This window comes from Athene noctua, chromosome 1 (assembly GCF_965140245.1).
Source record: "Athene noctua chromosome 1, bAthNoc1.hap1.1, whole genome shotgun sequence".
In the NCBI taxonomy this organism is placed as follows: Eukaryota; Metazoa; Chordata; class Aves; order Strigiformes; family Strigidae; genus Athene; species Athene noctua.
The window spans coordinates 190,930,531-190,951,417 of record NC_134037.1 but is presented as its reverse complement, the minus strand read 5'-3'; the positions used below and the strand labels follow the sequence as shown (position 1 = coordinate 190,951,417).

The 20,887-nt window shown below is 36.3% G+C and overlaps 1 protein-coding gene across 4 annotated transcripts in view; it reads right to left on the bottom strand.

The window, feature by feature from the left end:
• The window catches only part of HERC2 (HECT and RLD domain containing E3 ubiquitin protein ligase 2), a 111,648-nt gene that overhangs the window by 78,691 nt on the left and 12,070 nt on the right, over window positions 1-20,887 (bottom strand). For 3 of the 4 annotated variants that reach the window (XM_074908263.1, XM_074908290.1, XM_074908271.1), the window contains exons 4-9: window positions 13,510-13,647; window positions 4,852-5,071; window positions 3,084-3,184; window positions 2,228-2,384; window positions 1,296-1,406; window positions 796-967 (exon numbers count right to left, since the gene is read on the bottom strand). In XM_074908263.1, the coding sequence (XP_074764364.1) occupies window positions 796-967; window positions 1,296-1,406; window positions 2,228-2,384; window positions 3,084-3,184; window positions 4,852-5,071; window positions 13,510-13,647 (899 nt within the window). The remainder of the gene's footprint in view (window positions 1-795; window positions 968-1,295; window positions 1,407-2,227; window positions 2,385-3,083; window positions 3,185-4,851; window positions 5,072-13,509; window positions 13,648-20,887) is intronic. The other variant, XM_074908281.1, reaches the window with a different exon arrangement.

Genomic DNA, 20,887 nt, shown 5'->3' with positions numbered 1-20,887 from the left:
AAATGAAGATGGACTTGTTATCAGGGAGTGTAGTGACAGGATGAGGGGTAACAGTTTTAAACTGAAAGGGGGTAGATTTAGATCAGATATATGGAAGAAATTCTTCACTGTGAGTGTGGTGAGACACCAGAACAGGTTGCCCAGAGCAGCTGTGGCTGCCCCCTCCCTGGCAGTGTTCCAGGCCAGGTTGGACGGGGCTTTGAGCGGCCTGGTCTAGTGGAAGGTGTCCCTGCCCATGGCAGGGGGGTTGGAACCAGATGATCTTTAAGGTCCCTTCTAACACAAACCATTCTATGACTCTGTCTGCACAAAACAAAGCGAATTAACCCTGCACATCTTTCTTCTTAGCAGAGGAAAATTCCAAACACACGTGTTGAGAAAATATAGTCAGATTGTGAATATAATAGAAATTTAGAAGCATAATACAACTGATTTACTATGTTTTATCAACCTCAGTAATAATCCCTAAGAGTCATAGTTCAATTAACTTCAGACACAACTAAATAAAAACAATCGAAATATGCAGAAAAGTTAACTGGCCACATCGCTAAATTAATTATCACAAAAGAATTAACTCTGAAACACAATGCTTACCTCTAACCTACCACAACATTGCTCCTCCACCTCAAGATACTCAAACGTACATACAAAAACCAAACAACAGTGGTGTATATACATCTTAAGTGGAAAACACTACTAACAATTTTGTTTAGATAATTTTATAATTATTTTAGCTAGATGAATGAAACTGGATACCAACATAATGCCCCTTTCAAATAATCCAGTGTTAAGTACCTGAATCTCTTCCTCAGTATTGGGCACATCTTTATTACATATTATACTCTGAAATCTTTGTAGCAAAGGTAGAAGGGGTGCACTCGTTCCCTGTGCAGATCGCTCATTATCTGTTTCCCTCGTTCCATTATCCCAAAGTTGAAGCAACAACATAACTGCAGACAACATTTGGCTGAAAGAGAAAGTTTATGTCTTCTATTAATAAGCATTTCTAAACCCATTATTTTAGGTTATCCATATAATTCATTTTCTACATTTTTAAGTTTAGCAATATCAGATGTCACAGCTTTCCATTTTAAATAGATTATCAAAATAATCAAAAATGGATTTTGCAATCTAGCTAACATAAGATCTTAAACGCCACTGCATTACAGAAAATGTTCACATGCTTTGAAACAATTATTACGCTAAACCCAAACCCAGGAAAGCTGAGACAGGCACTCCTCAGGCCATTCCAACAGGCAATGATGGTTAAAAATCACAGTGCTTATGCTTCTCACCTTAGTGTACCCCTCTGCACTGCCAGTTCTAGCAATATGGCAAGTGCCAAGTGCTGGTCTTGTAACGGAATGTTTCCTGGCCCTTTGGTACTGGAAGCTCCATGCACATCTCTATTTAAAAATCAAACAATACACATTAATGAAAAAGTAAATGGAAACAATACATATTTGCTTACCAAAAGCACCTACAGCACACCAAGAATCACTAAACTTACAGAAAAATGTAAAATTGGTGATGAAAGCAGGTGAGAAAAGCTGACACACAAGATTAACTTTAAAGAATGGCAGCTAGGCTCTAAAACTGCCCCAAGCTTCACTATCTACTCTATAACTCTACTAAATATGCTAAGAATGTGAAAAACATTTTTCACAGCCGAAATTTAAATATTTGTGATAATCACTATAAGTATGTAGTTCCAGTATTCAAAAGACAATTTCTGGTAACTACTATTAAAATGGTAATTTAAAGCTTCCTTAAATAACAAGAAAAAGCAGGGGGGGGTGTGTGTGATTTAATTCCAGTGAGTGTATTTTCCTTCATATGCACATAAGTCTGAATTATTTTGCTATACTAGAAAGACACAATTAAGTGTACACATATATTCTATTACCAAACCACTCTTCATGTGGATAGCTTACATTAGTGAATTTTAGGTTATTTTAGGTTTATTAGGAGTTATTTTTCAGGTAAGTCTACAGGCAGTGATACGGAACACTCAAATTAACTGTATAAGAAAAATCTGAAAGGAATTAAATCATATTTAAAGAGCATCATTTCAGCAGTTCATGTATGTTTTGCTTGCTGGTATAACAACATTAGAAAAGGAAAGCAATCTTTTCAATGTTCCATAAACTATTATAGCATCAGCTGCTAAGAGATGCAAGTTTGCCACATAACAGTTACTTCAGTAATGCTTAAAAAAGAAACTTACCCAGTCACAACAGACCTTAGGAATTTAGTAGCTCTTTCCACTACTTCCAGCCATACAGAAGATACAGTCCCTTCATCAAAAAGGGACGCCTCTGGTAGAGCTCGTAGCGCATCAAGTGATTCCTGTAACAATTCACTGCACAGGTCTGCATCTTCACCTAAGGAACACAGTAATGCTAGTTATAGTCTCAATCTTCACATGAACATTTCGACTGCAAGACTTTTGAAGAACTTATCTGCTTCACAAAAAACACATTCAGAAAGGTGAAAACTCTTAAACGAGCTCTCCCCACTACGCATTGCTGAGGATATCAGAAGAACTAGGGCTGGCTGGACAAAGAGTGAGCCGAACAGCTGCCATGTGAACAAACAGTGCAGACAGAGACAAACAGATAGGTTGAAGTGGCACAGATAACTCTGCCAATCTCTGCAATTTGACAATCACTAACAAGTACAGAAACTAAATGGAAGTTTCACATTACTGCTCCAAACTCCTTTTCTAAGCTGCTACTATCATGTAGTAATATAGTGGATTGACCCTGTCTGAAGAATAAAACTAACTTTCCTGAAACCTGGCATTAAAAATACATTCTTTTCATGAAATCCCCATTTTCCTTCCTAAGCATAAAAGTATCCCAACACAACATAGCATTGGTACTGGCTTGGATGGATGGCTCCGGATCAGCAACAGTATTGCTGGGCACAATACCACATAAACATAAAACACAATTATGCAAATCTAACATTAACAAACATACAGTTCTATGCAAATATTTAACACACACACACACATGCTTCAATTAATCATCTGTCTTCTAATAAAAATATATCTGCAATATGCTACAGAGTAGACCTACCTGACCTCCAGGCTCTACGAAGAAATGCAAACGCAAATGAAAGTGCTGCTCGGGATCCAACTCGTGCAAGTCCTTCTACACCTTTGCCTACAGGTCTTGAGCTAAATAAAATTACATATGCATTGTCCTGATATAATTTATATAATAATAATATGCAAGTGATACAAATAACTACTAATATTTGACAATTTTATAATTTAGCTATATACATACATATATATTTACACAATTTTTAAAGAATTGTAATTGTCTCTTAAGAATGAAGGTGATCAAGATCAAAACATCAACAACAACAATTCAGCTTCAGCTGCTTCAAAGAACAACCAATTCAATCCCCAACATCAAAAAAGCTTCACAGAGCAAAAATAAACTAGACTGGCATAACTGACTGCCATCAGAAAGATGTCTATAGTTACTAAGAGTGAAAATATGATGGTGTATTCCAAGTACACAGACACCAGATACTTCATGTACTCATTTACTCAGGAAGTTTATACTTCTACTTAATTTGGACTGCATAAACTATGCTTATAGGCATTTCTTTTTAATGAATCTTCAATTACTGGTAATTAATTCCATCAATTTTGTAATTTCTTAGCTTTCCATTTAAGTGTCAATGTTACAAATCTCTTTGCAGCTTCTGTATGGGTGTGTATGTAAGGGAGATAACTTGAACTTCTGTTAATACCCAGTGGACTCACATATGTTTATGTTAACTTTTCTTTTTATTCAAGAAATCACATTAAGTAAGCTTCCCTTTGTACTTAACAGCAGGAGATTCCCTACTACATCCTCTCAGAAAGACACCAACAATTCTGTTTTCTTTTTAATCTCACATCAAAAGAAACTGAACTGTTTAGGACTTTTTCAAGAGAGAAAAAAATTTCAACTGGCATTTTTAGCAATCTGGTAACTTAAGTATACCAATGCTCTTTTTAATCAGAACTGAAATAAAACCAATTTCAGAGAACAGACTACTCAGTGAAAGATACCATTGTCAGAACTCAAATCCCATAATAACTAGTCGTGATAGCCACTTACTGTTTCCTTTCATTTTTGAAGCTAGAGACAATCTAACAAAAATTTCCCTGGCTGAACTGCTTATTCTGTCAGACAGCAAATTGTTCAGCTACTGAATACCTTCTTTAATGCCTCATCTGATCAATTTTCCTATTTTTAGGTCAATAAGTTATCTAGACATGGAAAGTAACCAGGCTATTTCTTATTCAGTTAGTTCTCTGAAAACAGTTTCGTATAAAACGTACTACTACAGCATTTCTTACCCAAGCAAAGGAAAAACTATGTTAAACTTTCATGTATTCATATTTTTGAATTTATTATGTGCCTTAACTGAGCAAATATTGACCAAAAAAAATTATATTGTTATTAGAACCATGTAACCTCCATCTGCATAATTTCCAAAATAGGCTTATCCATAATTCCTAGCTGAGTAAAACAAAAAGAATACCTCAATAGAAGTACACTTATAACTCAAAGAATAATATCTACAGCAATGTATCACAATTAAAAACCTACCGGTATGAACAGAGACACTATAAGCAAGCATCAGCCAAGGAGGAAAACTGTATGGCTGGTAACATCACACAAAACCATCTTAAGAAATAAGAATAGTTTCTTTACTGCTAATGTTTCATGAGCAGGGGAAAAAAAAAAAAAAAAAAAAAAAAAAAAAAAATCACATTAAGCTCTTACACACAGGTTGATAACCTTTCTATAAGTTTCTTAATGCTCATGCGTGTGTCTTTACCTTTTCTTATCCACAGCAGGCAGAGGAATATTACTGCTTTTCCACTTAACTTTGACATTCTCCTGAAGAACTGTTCTGTTCAGTGCAATGAAATATCGTTCCAGGATAACTAGCCTCTGTTTTAGCCTCATAGCTGAAAGAGCTGTTGTAGCAGTTTGTGTGGCCAGAGTTTGCTGTTCCTTCACTAGTACATGAAGGCACTCCTTCAACTCATTCACATCTGAGAATCAGAGAAAGATACTGTTTTATTGGTGTTCATCTTATATACAGTATCAAGAAAAATCAAGACAAAGTGAAAACTGTAAACCAATCAGAAGTGTGAACCTCAAAACCCAGTGAAACTCCGTTTCCATACTTAACACACACCTTTCTAATCTAGTACTACATAACCATCATCATACTTAACAAGTGTTTAGACAAAGGTTATCACCAAAACTGGTTGTATGAACACATCTGAACCTTCATATTTCATGTCTGAAATAAAAAAGTCATATGAAATGTTTATGCATTTCAAAAAAACAAGTTAGACAGCAAATTCTTATCATCATCCAACCTCAGTCAGACTTGCAGGCAACAACCTTGCAAGTCCCCACAAGGATACACTTTCATTTTACACTGATACATATTATCTTAAGTTTCTCAGAAGTTACAAAACTACTTTCAGAAGTTCTAGGATCACTGCCAAGAGCTGCTAAGCTTCTGAACCACATAACGTCAGAAATTTAAGGTGCTTGCAAGTACTATTAGCAAATAAAATATCTGACTTATGTACCAACACTAGAAAATTAATTCTTCACTAACCAGAAAAAGCAGTCCACAGCCCAAAGTCCTAGTAATCTAGTAACAGATAATAACAAGCACACTATCCAAAAAAAACCAAACCAAAACAAAAACAAAACAAAAAAACCACAACACTTTAAAAAAAAAATTTGGAAATCCTATGTTTTTTACATTCTCTGTAGCTTTAATTCCTAACATTAATGAAGCACATTTTTAGAAGGGTTCTTTTTTCTGTCCCTTTATTAACAGTCTGATCACTGGGCCACCCCACTCTACTTCGCACAGAATCACTGTACTCGTCCCTAAGCCAACTACATATGTTGCCTGGCTGCTACACAGAAGTACCTTTGTTTTAACTGACACTTGACTAAAGGGTATTAAAAAAAAACAAACATACGTCTGCATGTAGGTAACAGTGTTTGTAAGAAGATGGACACAACCTTAAAAAAATAAACCACCGCAAAACCAATACGTTTTTTGGAACAGCTACCTCCAAGCTACAGAATTTTAGACACACTTATACTCTAGATTTGAAAACTGTATCTAATGAGGTATAACTTCTTTTGCAACTGTAACTGTATAAAGTACTTCAAAGTTTTTTCCTCTGCAAGGCATCTATGCGTACCCATCAGAGAATTCAAGTGGCCTTCTCTGCCACAGGATCACATTGCATAGTCACTTCTGGTTTGTTGTCAGCCATCACCCCAGCCTGTTTGCAACATCACTACTCACATTTCACCATTTCATAATGTGTTAGATTCCATTCCCTAAGGCAATTTACATCTTTTCACATGACTATGAGGAACAACTTGTTTTTTCAACAAGAATAGATTAAAAAGTGTTCCTTGCGGTCTAGACATTAAAAAAAAAAAAAAAAAGTTAGACAAAAGCAATAGCAGCTAATACACATTCATACCTTTACTCAAACATATATGTGACAAAAAAGCCACGCTGTCCTTAATATCAGCCCTACAAAATTTCCCAAAGAGCACAGCCAAGTATCAACAAGTTACATATATACATACTTTATACGCTACTTCAGATCGCAAGGTAAAGTAACATATAAATAAAACTGTGAAAGTTGTGTTTGATTTGTTTGGTTTGACTTTTATAATGTCCCTTAACTTTATGGCCATATAGAAGTTTACTCAGAAGGTTTGGATGACTGGATCAGTGCCCAGCCTGAAGCTCCAGTATAACTCCAGGTTGATCCAACTAAAATTTTCTTTCATTAAATACCACAATTTTGAGGGAAAAATCTCAGTTGTGAAGTGTTAGCATTACTCAGAACACCAAAGTAAAGGCTTCGACAAAATATAAACTACATGTTCTGAGGCTGCTGCTGCTCCCTTAGGTGTGCCTTAACCTTTATTTTGTAAGCAAAAATACAAAAAACTATCTTGCAGCACATGGTTTCTGCACTTCAGGGTATCATAACAGAACATAATCAATACTGACATGCCACTTTCACAATCCCTATAAACAAAGCATCAGAAGCAATAAAAATCAAGTTTTCTCTTCTTCCCTTCCTGAACACTAAAGCCCCATCAAATACCAGGATAGAGCAATCAAGTAAGAAACAACCGCACTCTACGCTTCATAAATAGGCTTTTCTTAACATTGTTCTTTTATAGCAACTGATTTAATTCTTCAGATTAATTCCCCACGTTATGGTCTCCTGTATCTATAAGAAAAATAAGGAAATAGTCAATGAAGAAAAAACAAGGCACTTTAACACGTTTGGAAAAGAGAGTCCATGTTTGGTGATACAGAAATCTAGCATTAGGTGCCAGACTCAGCAGAGTCTAATGAACAGAGCTACAGCTTTCAGCATTCCTTCCTGGATGGCAAATTATGTAAATGCAGACACCCTCTAAAATTATTTCTGAGAGTTGAAGAAGTAGTAGATGAAAAAGTCCTTCACTTCAACACTTGTCATGGATGCTACTGGCAAGAAACACTTAGGACAAGCAGAGACCACCTACAATCCTCCAGTAATTACTTTACAAGGAACTTTCCCTAAAAGCCTACAACTGTATACCTTTCAAATCATTTTCAACCACAGTACTGCTGCGATCAGCATCCCTGCCATTCTGATGCAATAGGTGACACAAACTACTGTATCAACTCTGAATGCACAGAAAAGAGAATCCTACAGAAGCATATACAATGTACAAACATGAAGCAGTACCAGTTTTAAAGCTGGCTGTTGTATATACACACACAATATTGTGTCTCTGCAGAAAAAAAAAAAAGACCTTTTATAATAGCACCTAGGAAATTAATTCCTAATGTTCAGCAATACATAGTGAGGGTAGATACTCAACATCCTACTCAATGACTCAAGACAGCTGGCTCATCTGACAAAAAAAATTAACATTACTGTAGGTTTTGAATACCTCAGAGGTTCAATTCTGTTTTAATACAAAAACAGTCCATAGTTCCATGAACTGTGCAACGTTTCACAAAACAAAACCTCACAATTGCTCTTTCTCAAGTAGGGAATTTTAAAAGCAAGTATTTTGCTTTCCTGACAATGAAGTCAACATCAAAGTAGTCAAATTAAGACAATACAAAAACTAGAATAGGAATCAACTAAAATTCTGTCTTTTTATGAAGGAAAAAGGCTGGAAATCATCCAATTTTCAAGCAGTTAGCTCAAAAAATCACAAAGTCTTTATAACTGTAAACTAGCAATATGAAGACATGTTCAGTTACAATACACTATTTTCAAATACTTAAAAACGCATGCAAAAATCTTTTTTGTAATGCAAAATATGATTTAGCCTCACCAAGATTCAAGCCATATAAAAACAATCTGCATGAAGCATAAACTTAAGTTTACTAAATTCAGTTGTAATAAAATTACTTGCTTTTCCCCTTCTCACCTTGCCTCCACAATCTGAAATGGATACAATTTTAGGAGGGTCTTCTACCAAAATTTAATAATTCCATTCCTAAATATTTTCTACATACTTTTTTAGCATTTCAAGAATGCAAAAGAAAGTTCACATACAAAGTGTAGTAAAGGCTGGAACAGATTATAGTAGTCTTGTATCTCAAAACTTAACCAAGGACTGTCTTGTTTTATTAAAAGTAACACTATTTTTAAGTAGAGATATCTATGCACTTCCTCACTTTAAATCTTCTCTTATTCCACAAGTAAACTTATCTTTACAAAAATTCAAATCATCTTTAGAAAGCTTTAAATGTATCTGGGGAATCAACCAATGAAATTGGTTTCGATAAACCCTAAAGTCTGAACAACACTTATTACCGATGAACTAAGACTAATAAGAAAATAGCATATTAATAATAACAATTCAAATTTCATCTGAGAAGGTTACACGGAACTCTTTAAACAAACCTGTTCCTATGCCACTACACCAGCCCTGGATGCTAATCATCCCTTGCAATGCTTTGCTCTGTCAGTTATTTTATGAAGGGTGAAGACACGTTACTTGCCTAATCCATACTTACAATATAAGAGTTGAAGTCATACCATACAAGTTTAAATTCTCCAACTATCATTAGCAGAATATTTGTTAACTGACAAATACAGTCAGATATGTTTCTGGCTGCAGTAGAGATACATAAATGTTTTTTTTCTATCTTCCATCAAAATTTATTCTTCTCCCTCCCCTCAGCAACTAACGTAACTATATGTCTTCACTTCCTAATTCCTCCTGCCAGAAGTTCTCTGCATTAGAAGGAAAAATACTGATACTGTTTAACCCAGATCATCTGACAGAACAGAGTTAAGAAGTGACATGTTATTTAGGTATGCCTGCAAAATACAGGGGCAAAACAAGCAGCTGAAGACAGTAGCTTCTTAAACCACCTTAGCCACAGCCAGAACACTAACGTGACATGAGTCTAAGACAAGAGGCCCATCCAAAGGCATGTTTGCTCCTGTTTTAGCAGCTAAAAAAATAAAAACAAAAACATCATACTAAATGGTTTCTTAAGACTAGTTTCTTGTAGGGAACACCACAGGCTTCTAACTGATAAATTAAGGACCTTAAAAATGCCGACAAACTGAAAACTTTCAAGGACTTTGGTTGAGACACAAGATTTACTAAAGGCAAATACAAATGTTAAGGTGTGGAGAGATTTCAGACCTAAAAACTCGAAGCACATTTTGAATAGAATTTGGCAAGAATCTTCTGTTATAATGAGCACACATTCCTGTCAGCAGCAGAACTAATATGTGCTAATTTCCTAGAGATTTTTATATTTTGTCACCTCTTTCCCCACTACATAGTATTTCCACTGGACAAAGAGCAAACAGAGGACGCAGATGGCTTGGCTTAACAGGCATCTAATGACCCTGCAAAGCCATCACCACAGAATGAGGATTCAAAATTTAGAGGGAAAGACAAAAACGCAATCACATACACATAATTTCCTTTAAAAACACAGAATATAATTCCTAAAAGGTGTTCAGCTTTTAGCTTCCTTCTGACTGCTCCTCTATTCAAAAGATGACCACCAGCAGACCTCACCTTATTAGCAGGAAAAATGATGAGTAGTTTAATGTACATTCTGAATGCATCTCATTACGTGGCTGGGTGCTTAATTTTCAAAGTTTTATATCATGAGCAAAACTTGTTTAAATTGATGCTCAAATACTCACACACAGAACAAAACAGTAAGAACTGAGCCGTGTGTGTGTAGAAGTGTACACACACAGGCACACACCCCTTAAGAGCATAAACAACAACCAAAGAGATACTTGGAGCTGGACAACAGCTTTCAAGTGGCAGGGAGGGGGGGGAAGGAGGACAGTTAAAAACTGTTCCAAGTAGTAAGAAAGTAAAAGAAAAAACAGGGATGAAAAAAGTTGAAATGTAAATAAAGGAGGTCAGATTTCATCCTTTGGCTGAACCATTCTTTTACCAGCATTTCTAAATCTAAAGTATTGATCAAGAAATTTTATTAAAGTAGAAAATGTCACTATAAAGGCGATTAACAGTTTTTTTCAATGCCATGACTGCTTTTAATTACTTTTGTACACAGTACAAATTCAGATTTGTGTAACTAGCACCCCTTACAAGATGAAAGTTTTGCATGTCTCTTTTGCTCTCACAAAGCAAACACAGAAAGATTATAGTGACATATATCTCACTGTATTCACATGGATAATTTTAACCTGCCCTCTTAGGTATTGCCTCTAAAGCATTTCTTAGTGCAATCAGCTGTACTAACAATACCGGAAAAACACGATGCAGCACTCTCTGTAAACAAGCTCTCTTACATGAGGAAACCCCAGAAGTGCTACGTCATGACACTGATTTACCAGGATAATAGTTTAATTCACAGCTAAAATAAACCAGATCTGACTACACAAGAAAGCCATATTCCCACTTCAACTGTAGATTGCTTATTCATTTAAGGATGCTTGCATTAAGATTATTTCTTCATTTACTTTTTTTGAATAGGAAATGGATAAACACCAAGATGCAAGAAAGAAGGAAAAACACCTTAAAGTCAAATAATTATTACTATCTTACACATTTTTACAGTACTTGTCATAAGAAGACCATTCCAAAAAAAGGCTATGTCCTCTTTGTCCTATTCTGGCAGAGTACTGATCTCAGCATAAATTAGAACTAGAGAAAGCATTCTGTTTCTCTGAACTTGTGCCAGGATGACAAAATAAGTGCAGGACTGGGAGGGAACAAAAAGTACTGCTTCTCAACACATTTTATGAACATGTTTTTTGTGTGCTCTCAAAATCTCTCAGCCCTCATGGGGGAGGGATGTCACAAGGCCCACTGACCTGGATTAGCCTGTTGAAGTTCAGTAGCATGATCCTCCCCACTTGGCAAAAAAAAATTGTACTACAGCACTTCTAAAACATAGATATATACTGCCTAGATACTAAATTCATAATGTAAGACTGTTTAAAATCAGCAGAAATAGTTCAGGGTATTGACCTGAAACACAGACTTTGAATGCCTCTTCAGTTCTTTCTGTAAACTAACTCCAAGCTCACAGCTCCAAATTATACCTTACTTGTAAAGGAATACAAAACATTAATGAAAACACAAGAAGTCTTTAATTCTTACTTAATCAGCAACAATATACTTAAGAAACGATTCTCCTTTTCAGAAGTTCCTTCATGCTTTTGACAGGTGACTGTTTAAAGGTTAATTTTATTTTAATGAAGGATGACAGAAGAGAAGCTTAAAACAGTTTTCCTCATTTTATGAAACACAAAAAATTGAAGTCATTCCCTGTATTTTTTTTAACTAATTACCAAGACACAAAAACTAGAACAGCTCAAAAGGCAGCTGTTAGATACATTTCAGACAAATACCAACCAAAAAATTACATACAATCATGAACAAAAGCCACCTGTAACACTTTTATAAATAAACTGCAAGTGTGTTTGTAGTATTGTTTAAGAATTCGTATGTCACAGCTAGGTGATGCAAACTTCAAGCACAAATGGTAACAGAGACCAAGGAATACAAATTTATTAAAGTCTTCGTAAGTTATTTCTACAGTAAGTATCTATATGTGTGCCAATAAACCATACTATATATAAGCACTAAAAGTAAGTACAAGAGAGTAAGTTATTTCTTTCTGAACACTCCAAACATACATACATGCCTTTTTTTCTAAACTGTTTTTTCAATTTTTAAGAAATAATTGGAGGGTGAGCTTAAAGGCCAGGTCTTGTCCCAAACACCTTGGTCAGTTGGGAAAAATTTGCTAAGATATTTGGCATTTAGATTACTATTTCGTAAAATAGTTTTATTTTACTCTTCAGCAACACTAAATAAAAACACAAAACAAAAAACAATGTGACCCTGCATCTCATCAACACATTCAATTCTCACTCCCCCTTCCACTGTAATGGCAATTCTTTTCATTCCTCCTACAAATTCTGTCCCACTACTAGAGTGACAGCAAGTCCATCTGTCCTCCTGTCCTTAAGAAAAGGGAGCAAGCTGGCTGGCACAAAGCAGAGGACAGCAGACTGGCAGCTGACCTGTGGCTCAACAGAAACAAACAGCTTCCCTAGCAAACAGGGCTACACAGATGAGGATTCTGGCGCTGAAGAGACAATACTTTTCCCAGAGATTTTCAAGTGCTGCTGGGTGAGGGGAAAGGAAAAGGGGCACAACAATTGTCTCCAAAGTCACATGCCAACATCTGAATCAGGCAATACCATGCACCAGAACTGCAAAAAAACCCAAACTGAAGCTTCTTCTATTCTGCTATTTTTAAACATATACAATGAATTGCTGCTCTGCAGTAATACACAGCCACAAAAACTTCAAGTGGCCTCAATATCAAAATCAGTATTTTATAGAGCCATATGTGAAGATGTGAACACACAAACCATTTTTCCACAGCCATCACAGGTGAGATCACTGTCAGCAAAGGTCAGGACAGACAGTTAACTGAACTAACCATTTCAACCTTCCTCCTATGATTCACTCAAACTTATCTACCAGACCATAAAATCAAAAAGAAAAATCACCTATTAAACCTGTAGTGCCTGCAGAAAATTCAGGCTTCAAAAATTAGGCAATGTCTTTTTAGTGTCTGCAACTGAAAAGTATTCTGAAGACATCGTAACATTTCACTGTATAACTGCATTTGTTCCAAGTCAGTTTATCGTTCCTTCAAGTAGCATGAAAGATGCAAACTGACTCTCCAAGTCACGAGTCTAAATCTGAAAGTAATTATAGTAAATGTTTAATTTCAATCGCAGTTAAACACTTATCCAACTTACTCCACTAACCTAACAGATGCATCTGTCAGCAAGTACATTTGATCCAATTATTTCCTGACGCTACAAAAGGAGTGATCAATATAGAATACGTAATGTCTCACTAAGAATGACCAAAACAGCTGTAATACCTGGTTGTTTGCCCCACACCCAACTCTCAACAATCGATTTCGCCCTGTAAGTGGGCAATGGAGCCTCTTCTTCATCTTTCTTTTCTTTGTCGTTTTGCTCTTCTTTCTTTGATGCAGTTTGGCATTCAGTGCTATCATCTGAAGAAAAAAAAAAAAGGGTGGGGGGGTTGAAATTAAAAGACCATTTAAACTACTTCCCCCCCTTGAACTCAGTTCTGGATTAGAAATGTAAAGGTGAAATGCCCAGCCCACAAGTTTACAGCAATACTGTCTATCATTAAGTGTACAGGGTGGGGGGAAGTAGTATTTTACTATGTTAACTGTCACAGGTGCTAGGTCTCATGTTACATTTTGTATGACAGTGACCTTAGAAATCACTCCCGTAACCTCCTAGGGAGGATGAACATTTAATATCAATAGCATCATGAAACACTTGTAAAGGATTCACAACACACAGTATCACAAAGAATGCACTTTCAGTCAGATTTTTGCTCCCATCTGCATTTCTGCAGTATTTACTTGTTTGCATATTCCAACACGGAAAGAAAAGATAGTAATCTCTTAAATTTCAAAATCAAGGAGAGCTATATATTGACATTTACACTAATTTTATGCAGCAGTATTTCAACATCTGTAACGTATCTAGCATCTTAGTACTTACCAGCAAGTAATGAAAATAATACCACCACTTTCTGTCCAAGCAACAAAATAGCATTTGCAATCCTTTTGAGATTACTTTCATAAAGACAGAACACAGACATTAGTCACTTATCTCTGTAGTCAAAGGCTGCATAAAAGTCCCAATTTTCTAAATACATTAGAACTAGACAGCTGAAAGTCTCTCCTTATTCATACTGGGGATACAGATTTCCATATCCATACCTCCAGTCAGTTCAATGTACAAAATCGCCTTGTAATTAAGGGCCATGTTAGCAACTGCTTTCCTCATCCCAACTTTTTCTAAGAATGTCACCCAAAATTTCTCAATTTCCATTTGCAACTTACCCATTAAAAGTTTAGTTCCTGCCATTTTCACCGAGTCTTGAAAATAACTGATCCTCCATTCCTATCTGCCAATCTTGTCTACAGAGACTCTCCCCCAAAATGTCGTGGCCAAAAAAAGCCAGACAAGCACCATAATTTTGTATTTTTCTCTATCTCACCCCTGCCACCCAAAATATACACATATATACCAGTATATTTCAGAAGACAATAATAGGCAAGAAGTTTACAGCTGTAGCCAGATACAGCACATATGACTGCAGTCTGCCTCAGACTTACCATGACCTCACTTGGAGATCAAAGGCTCTCATTACCTCAGAACATACAAAATACACTTATCACAACATATAAAACATTCAGCTATTCTTGCCATCTGGCCTGGAAAAAAAATGAATGCCTAATCTGGTTGTAACTGGATCTATGATTGCCTCTTTGTTAAAAAAAATGTTAGACTAGACAATAGCACCTCCCAAAATAAACCTTTTTAAGGTACCTTAATTATACAAGCTTTAAACTAAAACCAGTGTTTCTTAACCTATAACCCACAGTACTGCTCAGGAGATGGCAGATGAAGACTGAAGGAAAACAGGAAAAAAAGAAGAGAAGAGCATGCATGCTGCAGCTGAGATTGTGGGCTAAGGAAGAGCTAGCAAAGTCACTTGAGAACAGGAAAAAACAGTTTGGATATCCCACTTGTAAGTGGCAACCATAGAGGGTATAACTGTTTCTCTCAAATGCCAAGGAACAGCCAACAGTACAGCATGATAACACATGTCCAAAATGTGACTGAATCTAGTTGTTTCTACTTTAAGGCAAAGGCAAAAAATATGAAAGGCACAGATTCCCTTAGAGAGTTAAACCAGTGACTAAGGACCCTGTTTAGCCCCAGTAGTTCAGAATATTCCCACAGTAACACCATAATCTCACTGTTTCTCCACTCACCCACACATCTAAGGACACACTCTGCAGGGTCTGGGATTTTAGTTAGTTGATAGAAGGGTGCTGTGCCAAGACACTACATTTCACAGGCAGCTGTAAGAGAACTTGTTACGTTTCTTAACAGATCCTTGGCAAAGGATGACAAAGGGCTACGAACTTAAATCATTTTGCCCAACACCTCACTGCAAATAGAGAAGGTCCTGATCCAGGTGGGAATTTAAGCTTTGTATTGTATAAAAACAACCCTGACATGCAAATCCACATGGAGGATTTTTTTTCATTGTCTGTACAAACAGAAAAGGGGAGCAATGAGAGAAAAAGTGGGAAGGAGCTCAGCTAAAAATCACATTAAAAGCCCATGTCAAATTGTTCCACAAAGACTTTTCACTATACTTGCAAAAAACCACTTGCCCCATAAAGGACAAAGTTAGCATCAGTCTAGATTGAAAGCAGCAACAGACATCACAATTGTCAAAGCTCAGTTATGCTTAATGAAAGGGATTTTTAGAAAGGGAGCCACAAAGATTTCTCAGAAAGAGGGCCAGGGAGAAAGAAATTTGAGTGAAGCCAGCACAGGCCAAAATAACAAGCAATAAGACAGTTTTCAAAAGAAAGCGTAAAAAAACATGCTGCAATATGACAACTTGTTTTAACTTCATTTTTCATAGACTGAAGCCTGAATATTGTGGTGAGGGAAAACTACCATGTAACATTTCCCTGAAAGAACTTTCTCTTAACTGTGTTTTGGTTTACAACCTTAAGCCTCCAAGCTGCGGTAGTTTACTTAGCTAGTCAAAACTGAACAACTGAAGTAATGATCCTCAGTTAGAAGTTAGCTCCCAAACCCAAGCACAGTAGCTGACTATGTGTGTGCTCTATATTGCACAGCAATAGTCTAATCCAGTATAAACAGAGGATGCAAAGGAAGCAACTCAAGGTGGAATTTACATTTCATATTCAGTGAAGAAAATAACAGACTCTGCATGGTCACTTCCAGCACCTGTTACAGTATCATCTTGTGCAGCTCTTAAATGCCAAATGAACTGATACAATTAGGAATCTCTCTGTAGAAAGAAAAAGCCTACAGCAGCCTCCCAACAGATGTTGTCATCCACAAGGCAAAAAGTTACCCAGTGTACTTTAGGCAAGGGCTGTATTTTACAATCACTCTATAATAGTATTTGGTAGTCACAGATCCAGGAAGTATTTCATCTGAAATACAAAACAGTTATTTGTTTTCTGTCAAAGAGCTTTTCTTTTATATATACATATAAAAACTTTTTTTATGAATGATGCATGCCTAATGATTTGCAAACATGTTTACACAGCCTTTCACATGTAGATGTCCAGATGACAGAAGATTCTGATCTCTTAACCCTCATCAGAAATAAAGTTGGGTTTTTTTCTTCCCTGGCAGACTATTTTTTAAAATGCATTCTTTAAATTATCTGTTGAATGTTCAATAAAACATTTTACCCTTAGGAAGTCAAACTGTCCAACGAGGTGACTACAGACTTCCCTCTGTTCTGCACAGAGAGTACAGCTGAGTACTGAATGCTTGAGCCAGCAGGTACAGCCAATATAGCTGGGTTAGGAAAACCAGAAAAGAGGGAGAGAAAAAAGAGACACTTCTCACTATTAACAAGTTGTTCCTTATACAAGGAAAGGAGGCTCAAAGCAGGAGCCAGCCTATGTGCCTGCTCGCTACTACAGTTCGATACATACGTGGTCTGAACGGTATAACCAATTCCCACACACTGTGCTATTCTTATCATAAAGATTTGGGTTTTGCCAGCCTCTCCGGATGTGCTTGTGGTATTTGGACTTTATTATCTAGTTGCAGGTGCAACACTGAATGAGGTTTGTAGATTCAACAGCACTAGGCTGACAAAGGTCGAACTTTCAGGAAAGGGGCAACAGAAGATAAGAGAAAGCCCACGGTGTTTACTAAAGGCAGGACAGAGGCATGAAGCTGACGATTTTATATTTTTGCCCTGGAACTTGAAATAGCTAAGTGAAACAGAAATTCCCACATATACAGAAGTTTGAGGAAACAAAAAGATAAAAAAAAGCCTGCAAAAGAGAGGCCTGCATAGTCTAATATGTCTTAAAAATTTACATAAACAGTTCTCTAATTTAAAAATTAGTAATAACATTATTTAATACTTTTTATTATTTTTGGTACACTTCCAGTATACAAGATAGTAATCTCATCCAAATTTCCTGAGGGCAGCCTGATTATCTTTTAAGTACATGGCATGCTGCAAGTGCACCTGTATTTGGACATCACTACTGTCACAGCTGTGTCCTCAGATGATACTTGGAAACATGCAAACACATTCTGCTGAATGCATTTATCAAACATGTTTTTCTGAAAGTGCCTTGAAGAAAAAAAAAAAAAAGAGGTTATTCCTAACCAAATGTTCTTGCTAACAGGGGAAAAAAAACACTACTTGCATATTCTTCCTAGAGAGAAGAGAAATGCTTTTTGCTATCAATAGCATGTTCTTCCAGCCTATTATCACTGCTGAATGAATTAAGTGCCTCCTCTAAGCAGCCTAGTCAGCATTAACAGAGAGCTATAGCACTACTGAAGAAAAGGAGTTACAATGGATGGGCATAAATCAAAACTTCTTAAAACAAACAGACTGAATAAAAAGGACTGCTTACAGCAACCTCTCTTATTTATCTCCAAATTAGTCAATTCAGCAGCAAAATCTGAATACTGAGATTAAGATACATTGCTTTTAATATAAAAGCACTGGGGTTTATATAAATCTCATTACTTGTATGCTCTTTTCCTCTTGAATTACATTTGTAGATCATTTATGCAAAAAAAATAACTACCAACTAAACAGACTGAAATACTCTTTAAAAACTACTTTCATTAAAGTCAATTTGAGATGCAAGTTCAGAAGTGCAAACTGACCACCAAGTTCTCTGGTTCCACTGCCGAACAGAATCAAATATGCAATCTGATCAACACCGACCAAAAAGAGCCTTGATTAGCTTTTCCTTCTCAAAACTCAGGTCTAGTAAGCTTTAAAACAGTTTTATTTTACCAAACCTGTAGGCCAGCACAATGGCATTTATCAAGGTTAACTTAACTGAAAGAGAATTCATACATTAATTCTAAGAGTTAAGAGCCTGAAAAAGATGTATTTAAATTTCTAAACTACTGTAGCTTTTCAAGAAATAGATGTTTTAGGAGTACCTATGTAGAAGAGCATAGGCACTCCACTTGTGGAAAGGAACAGACACGATCTGTGCTATATAACACCTACACTTAACCCCCCCAGAAGGAAGAGTGAGGGGAAGTTGCTGTTTTAATTTTTATCTTTGTTACTGACTCTCCAACACTATCTGCCATGGCAATAAATTAAATTTAATTTTCCCCAAATCAAGTCTGTTTTGCCTATGACAGTAACTGGTAAGTGATCTCCCTGGCTTTATCTTGACCCACAAGCTTTTCTGTTTTATTTTCTCCCTCTGTCCTATTGAGGAGGGGCAGTGAGTGAGAAACTGGGTAGGCAACTGGCTAAGGTCAGCCCACCACAACACAGTACCTGAAACAAGAAGTGGCAGTCGTGCTTCAACAACAACAAAGAAAAGAACAACCACACACCACCAAAAAACCACACCACAGATACTAGAAAACTTTTGAAAGCCTCATCACAGTTTGGATCACTGACATTTTAAGGTAAAATAAATGCCTTATTTCTACAGTAAACAGTCAGAATTTCTGTATTTGCAAATAATGGTATCCTACAGCCTTTAAAACTTTATACCTTTTTGATCTTTCAAAGTCATATGTACATACATACATATATCATTTTAAAAAAAACTACTTCACACCATTATTCAGAGTAGGTATCCCAAACATGGATGAACAGCAGTCGTGGATGATTGACTTGCTTAGCACTTCTGGTTTTTTACTTTATACTGCTCTCTACGTTTTGGATCAGAACTGACAGCTTTCATTTTCCTAGTTGGTTTTTCAATAGTTCCCCTGAAAACAAAACCCAATTATACTACGATATCTTTCTATAAGTTTTCTTAGAATCACTGAAAGCACTACAGCACCATAACTAACAAAAATCCCAATTCTCTGTGGCTACTTAGCTAAAAAGATATTGGAATAATAGTTTTAGGTCAAAGACCAGCACATGTACAACTCTAAAAACAATGCGTATCTGGCACAAAAAGAGGATACTGCATCAATTTCATTTGTAAAGTAGGTATTTACTTTAATATATTGTCTTATTATAGATGTTAGTTATCTTTTTGCTACATGAGAGTAGTGTCTTGAATCGTTATACCACAACCATGACAACACCTCTATCATGAGCTGTCAGTGAATGAATGCGAAAGCACTTCCCATGGTTCATTTAAGGGACTACCCTTCCCTTCACTACATCAAGTTTATGACACCTTTCCTAAACCAAACCTAAGAAAAAAATATTACACCACCTCCACTCATTTCAGAAGCAGCTGTTGTAGTAGCCTTTCTGTTAAGAACAGCTGTATTTTCCTCCAGTGTTAATAATATTCAAAAGGGGCAGAAACAGAATGAGGACAAAAATAATTTTCTAACTCTGAAACAGTTAGAAGCATAGTTCTAGTCCTTACTACAGCACGCAGCCACTCACAACCTAAAAAGCTTTTGATAGAAATAATATATTTCACTCTCCTCTCATAAACTATTTATTACAGCTTCTTTCCTGTAGAAATAACTTCCTCTAGTCAAAAAGACTCCCCCCTCCCCCCAATTTTTAAAGAAGGCAAATCATAAGTACAAAAAAAATTCTCTCCATAAGTAATTGAGCATTACTAGTTTAAAATACCACGTCTATCCAACAGTACAGTTCAGGAAGTCAAAGAAGCTGAAATCATAGTTCACCGCTACCAAAGGCAGTATTTCCATCCCTCTCCTAGACAGAGCCTCATTTATTTAGGAGTCACATAAATCACTGGCAAAACTTATCTCACGATTTGGTAAGCCCACTTCAGCTAGGTTAGGAAACATAAACCTTTTCCTTTTTTGACCAGTTTAATTTTCTGTTCAATAAGGAGTCAAAAGAGCATCACAATCAGAAGGAAAAAAGGCAGGAGCAGAATCACTCCATTTTGGCATAGCCCATCATGAAACAAAATCCACCTCCACCAAAGTACTCTCTAAACAGATGTGCTGCTCTGCCACTTGCAGAACCCACAGTGTTTGAAAAGCCCTCAAGTACACTAGAAGACAAAAAAAAGCACTACATTCTCAGTCAGATTGTGAACAGTTTTTTAGCTGACCTTTTACATAATTTATTGTAAACAAAATTAGAATAGCAGTATCAGCTTTAACCCATTCCTCAACTCACTTCCTTTGAACAAAGGCTTCAGCTTTTCTTTTTTTTCACCAAGCATACCAAACAAAAGGACACTGCCAAGG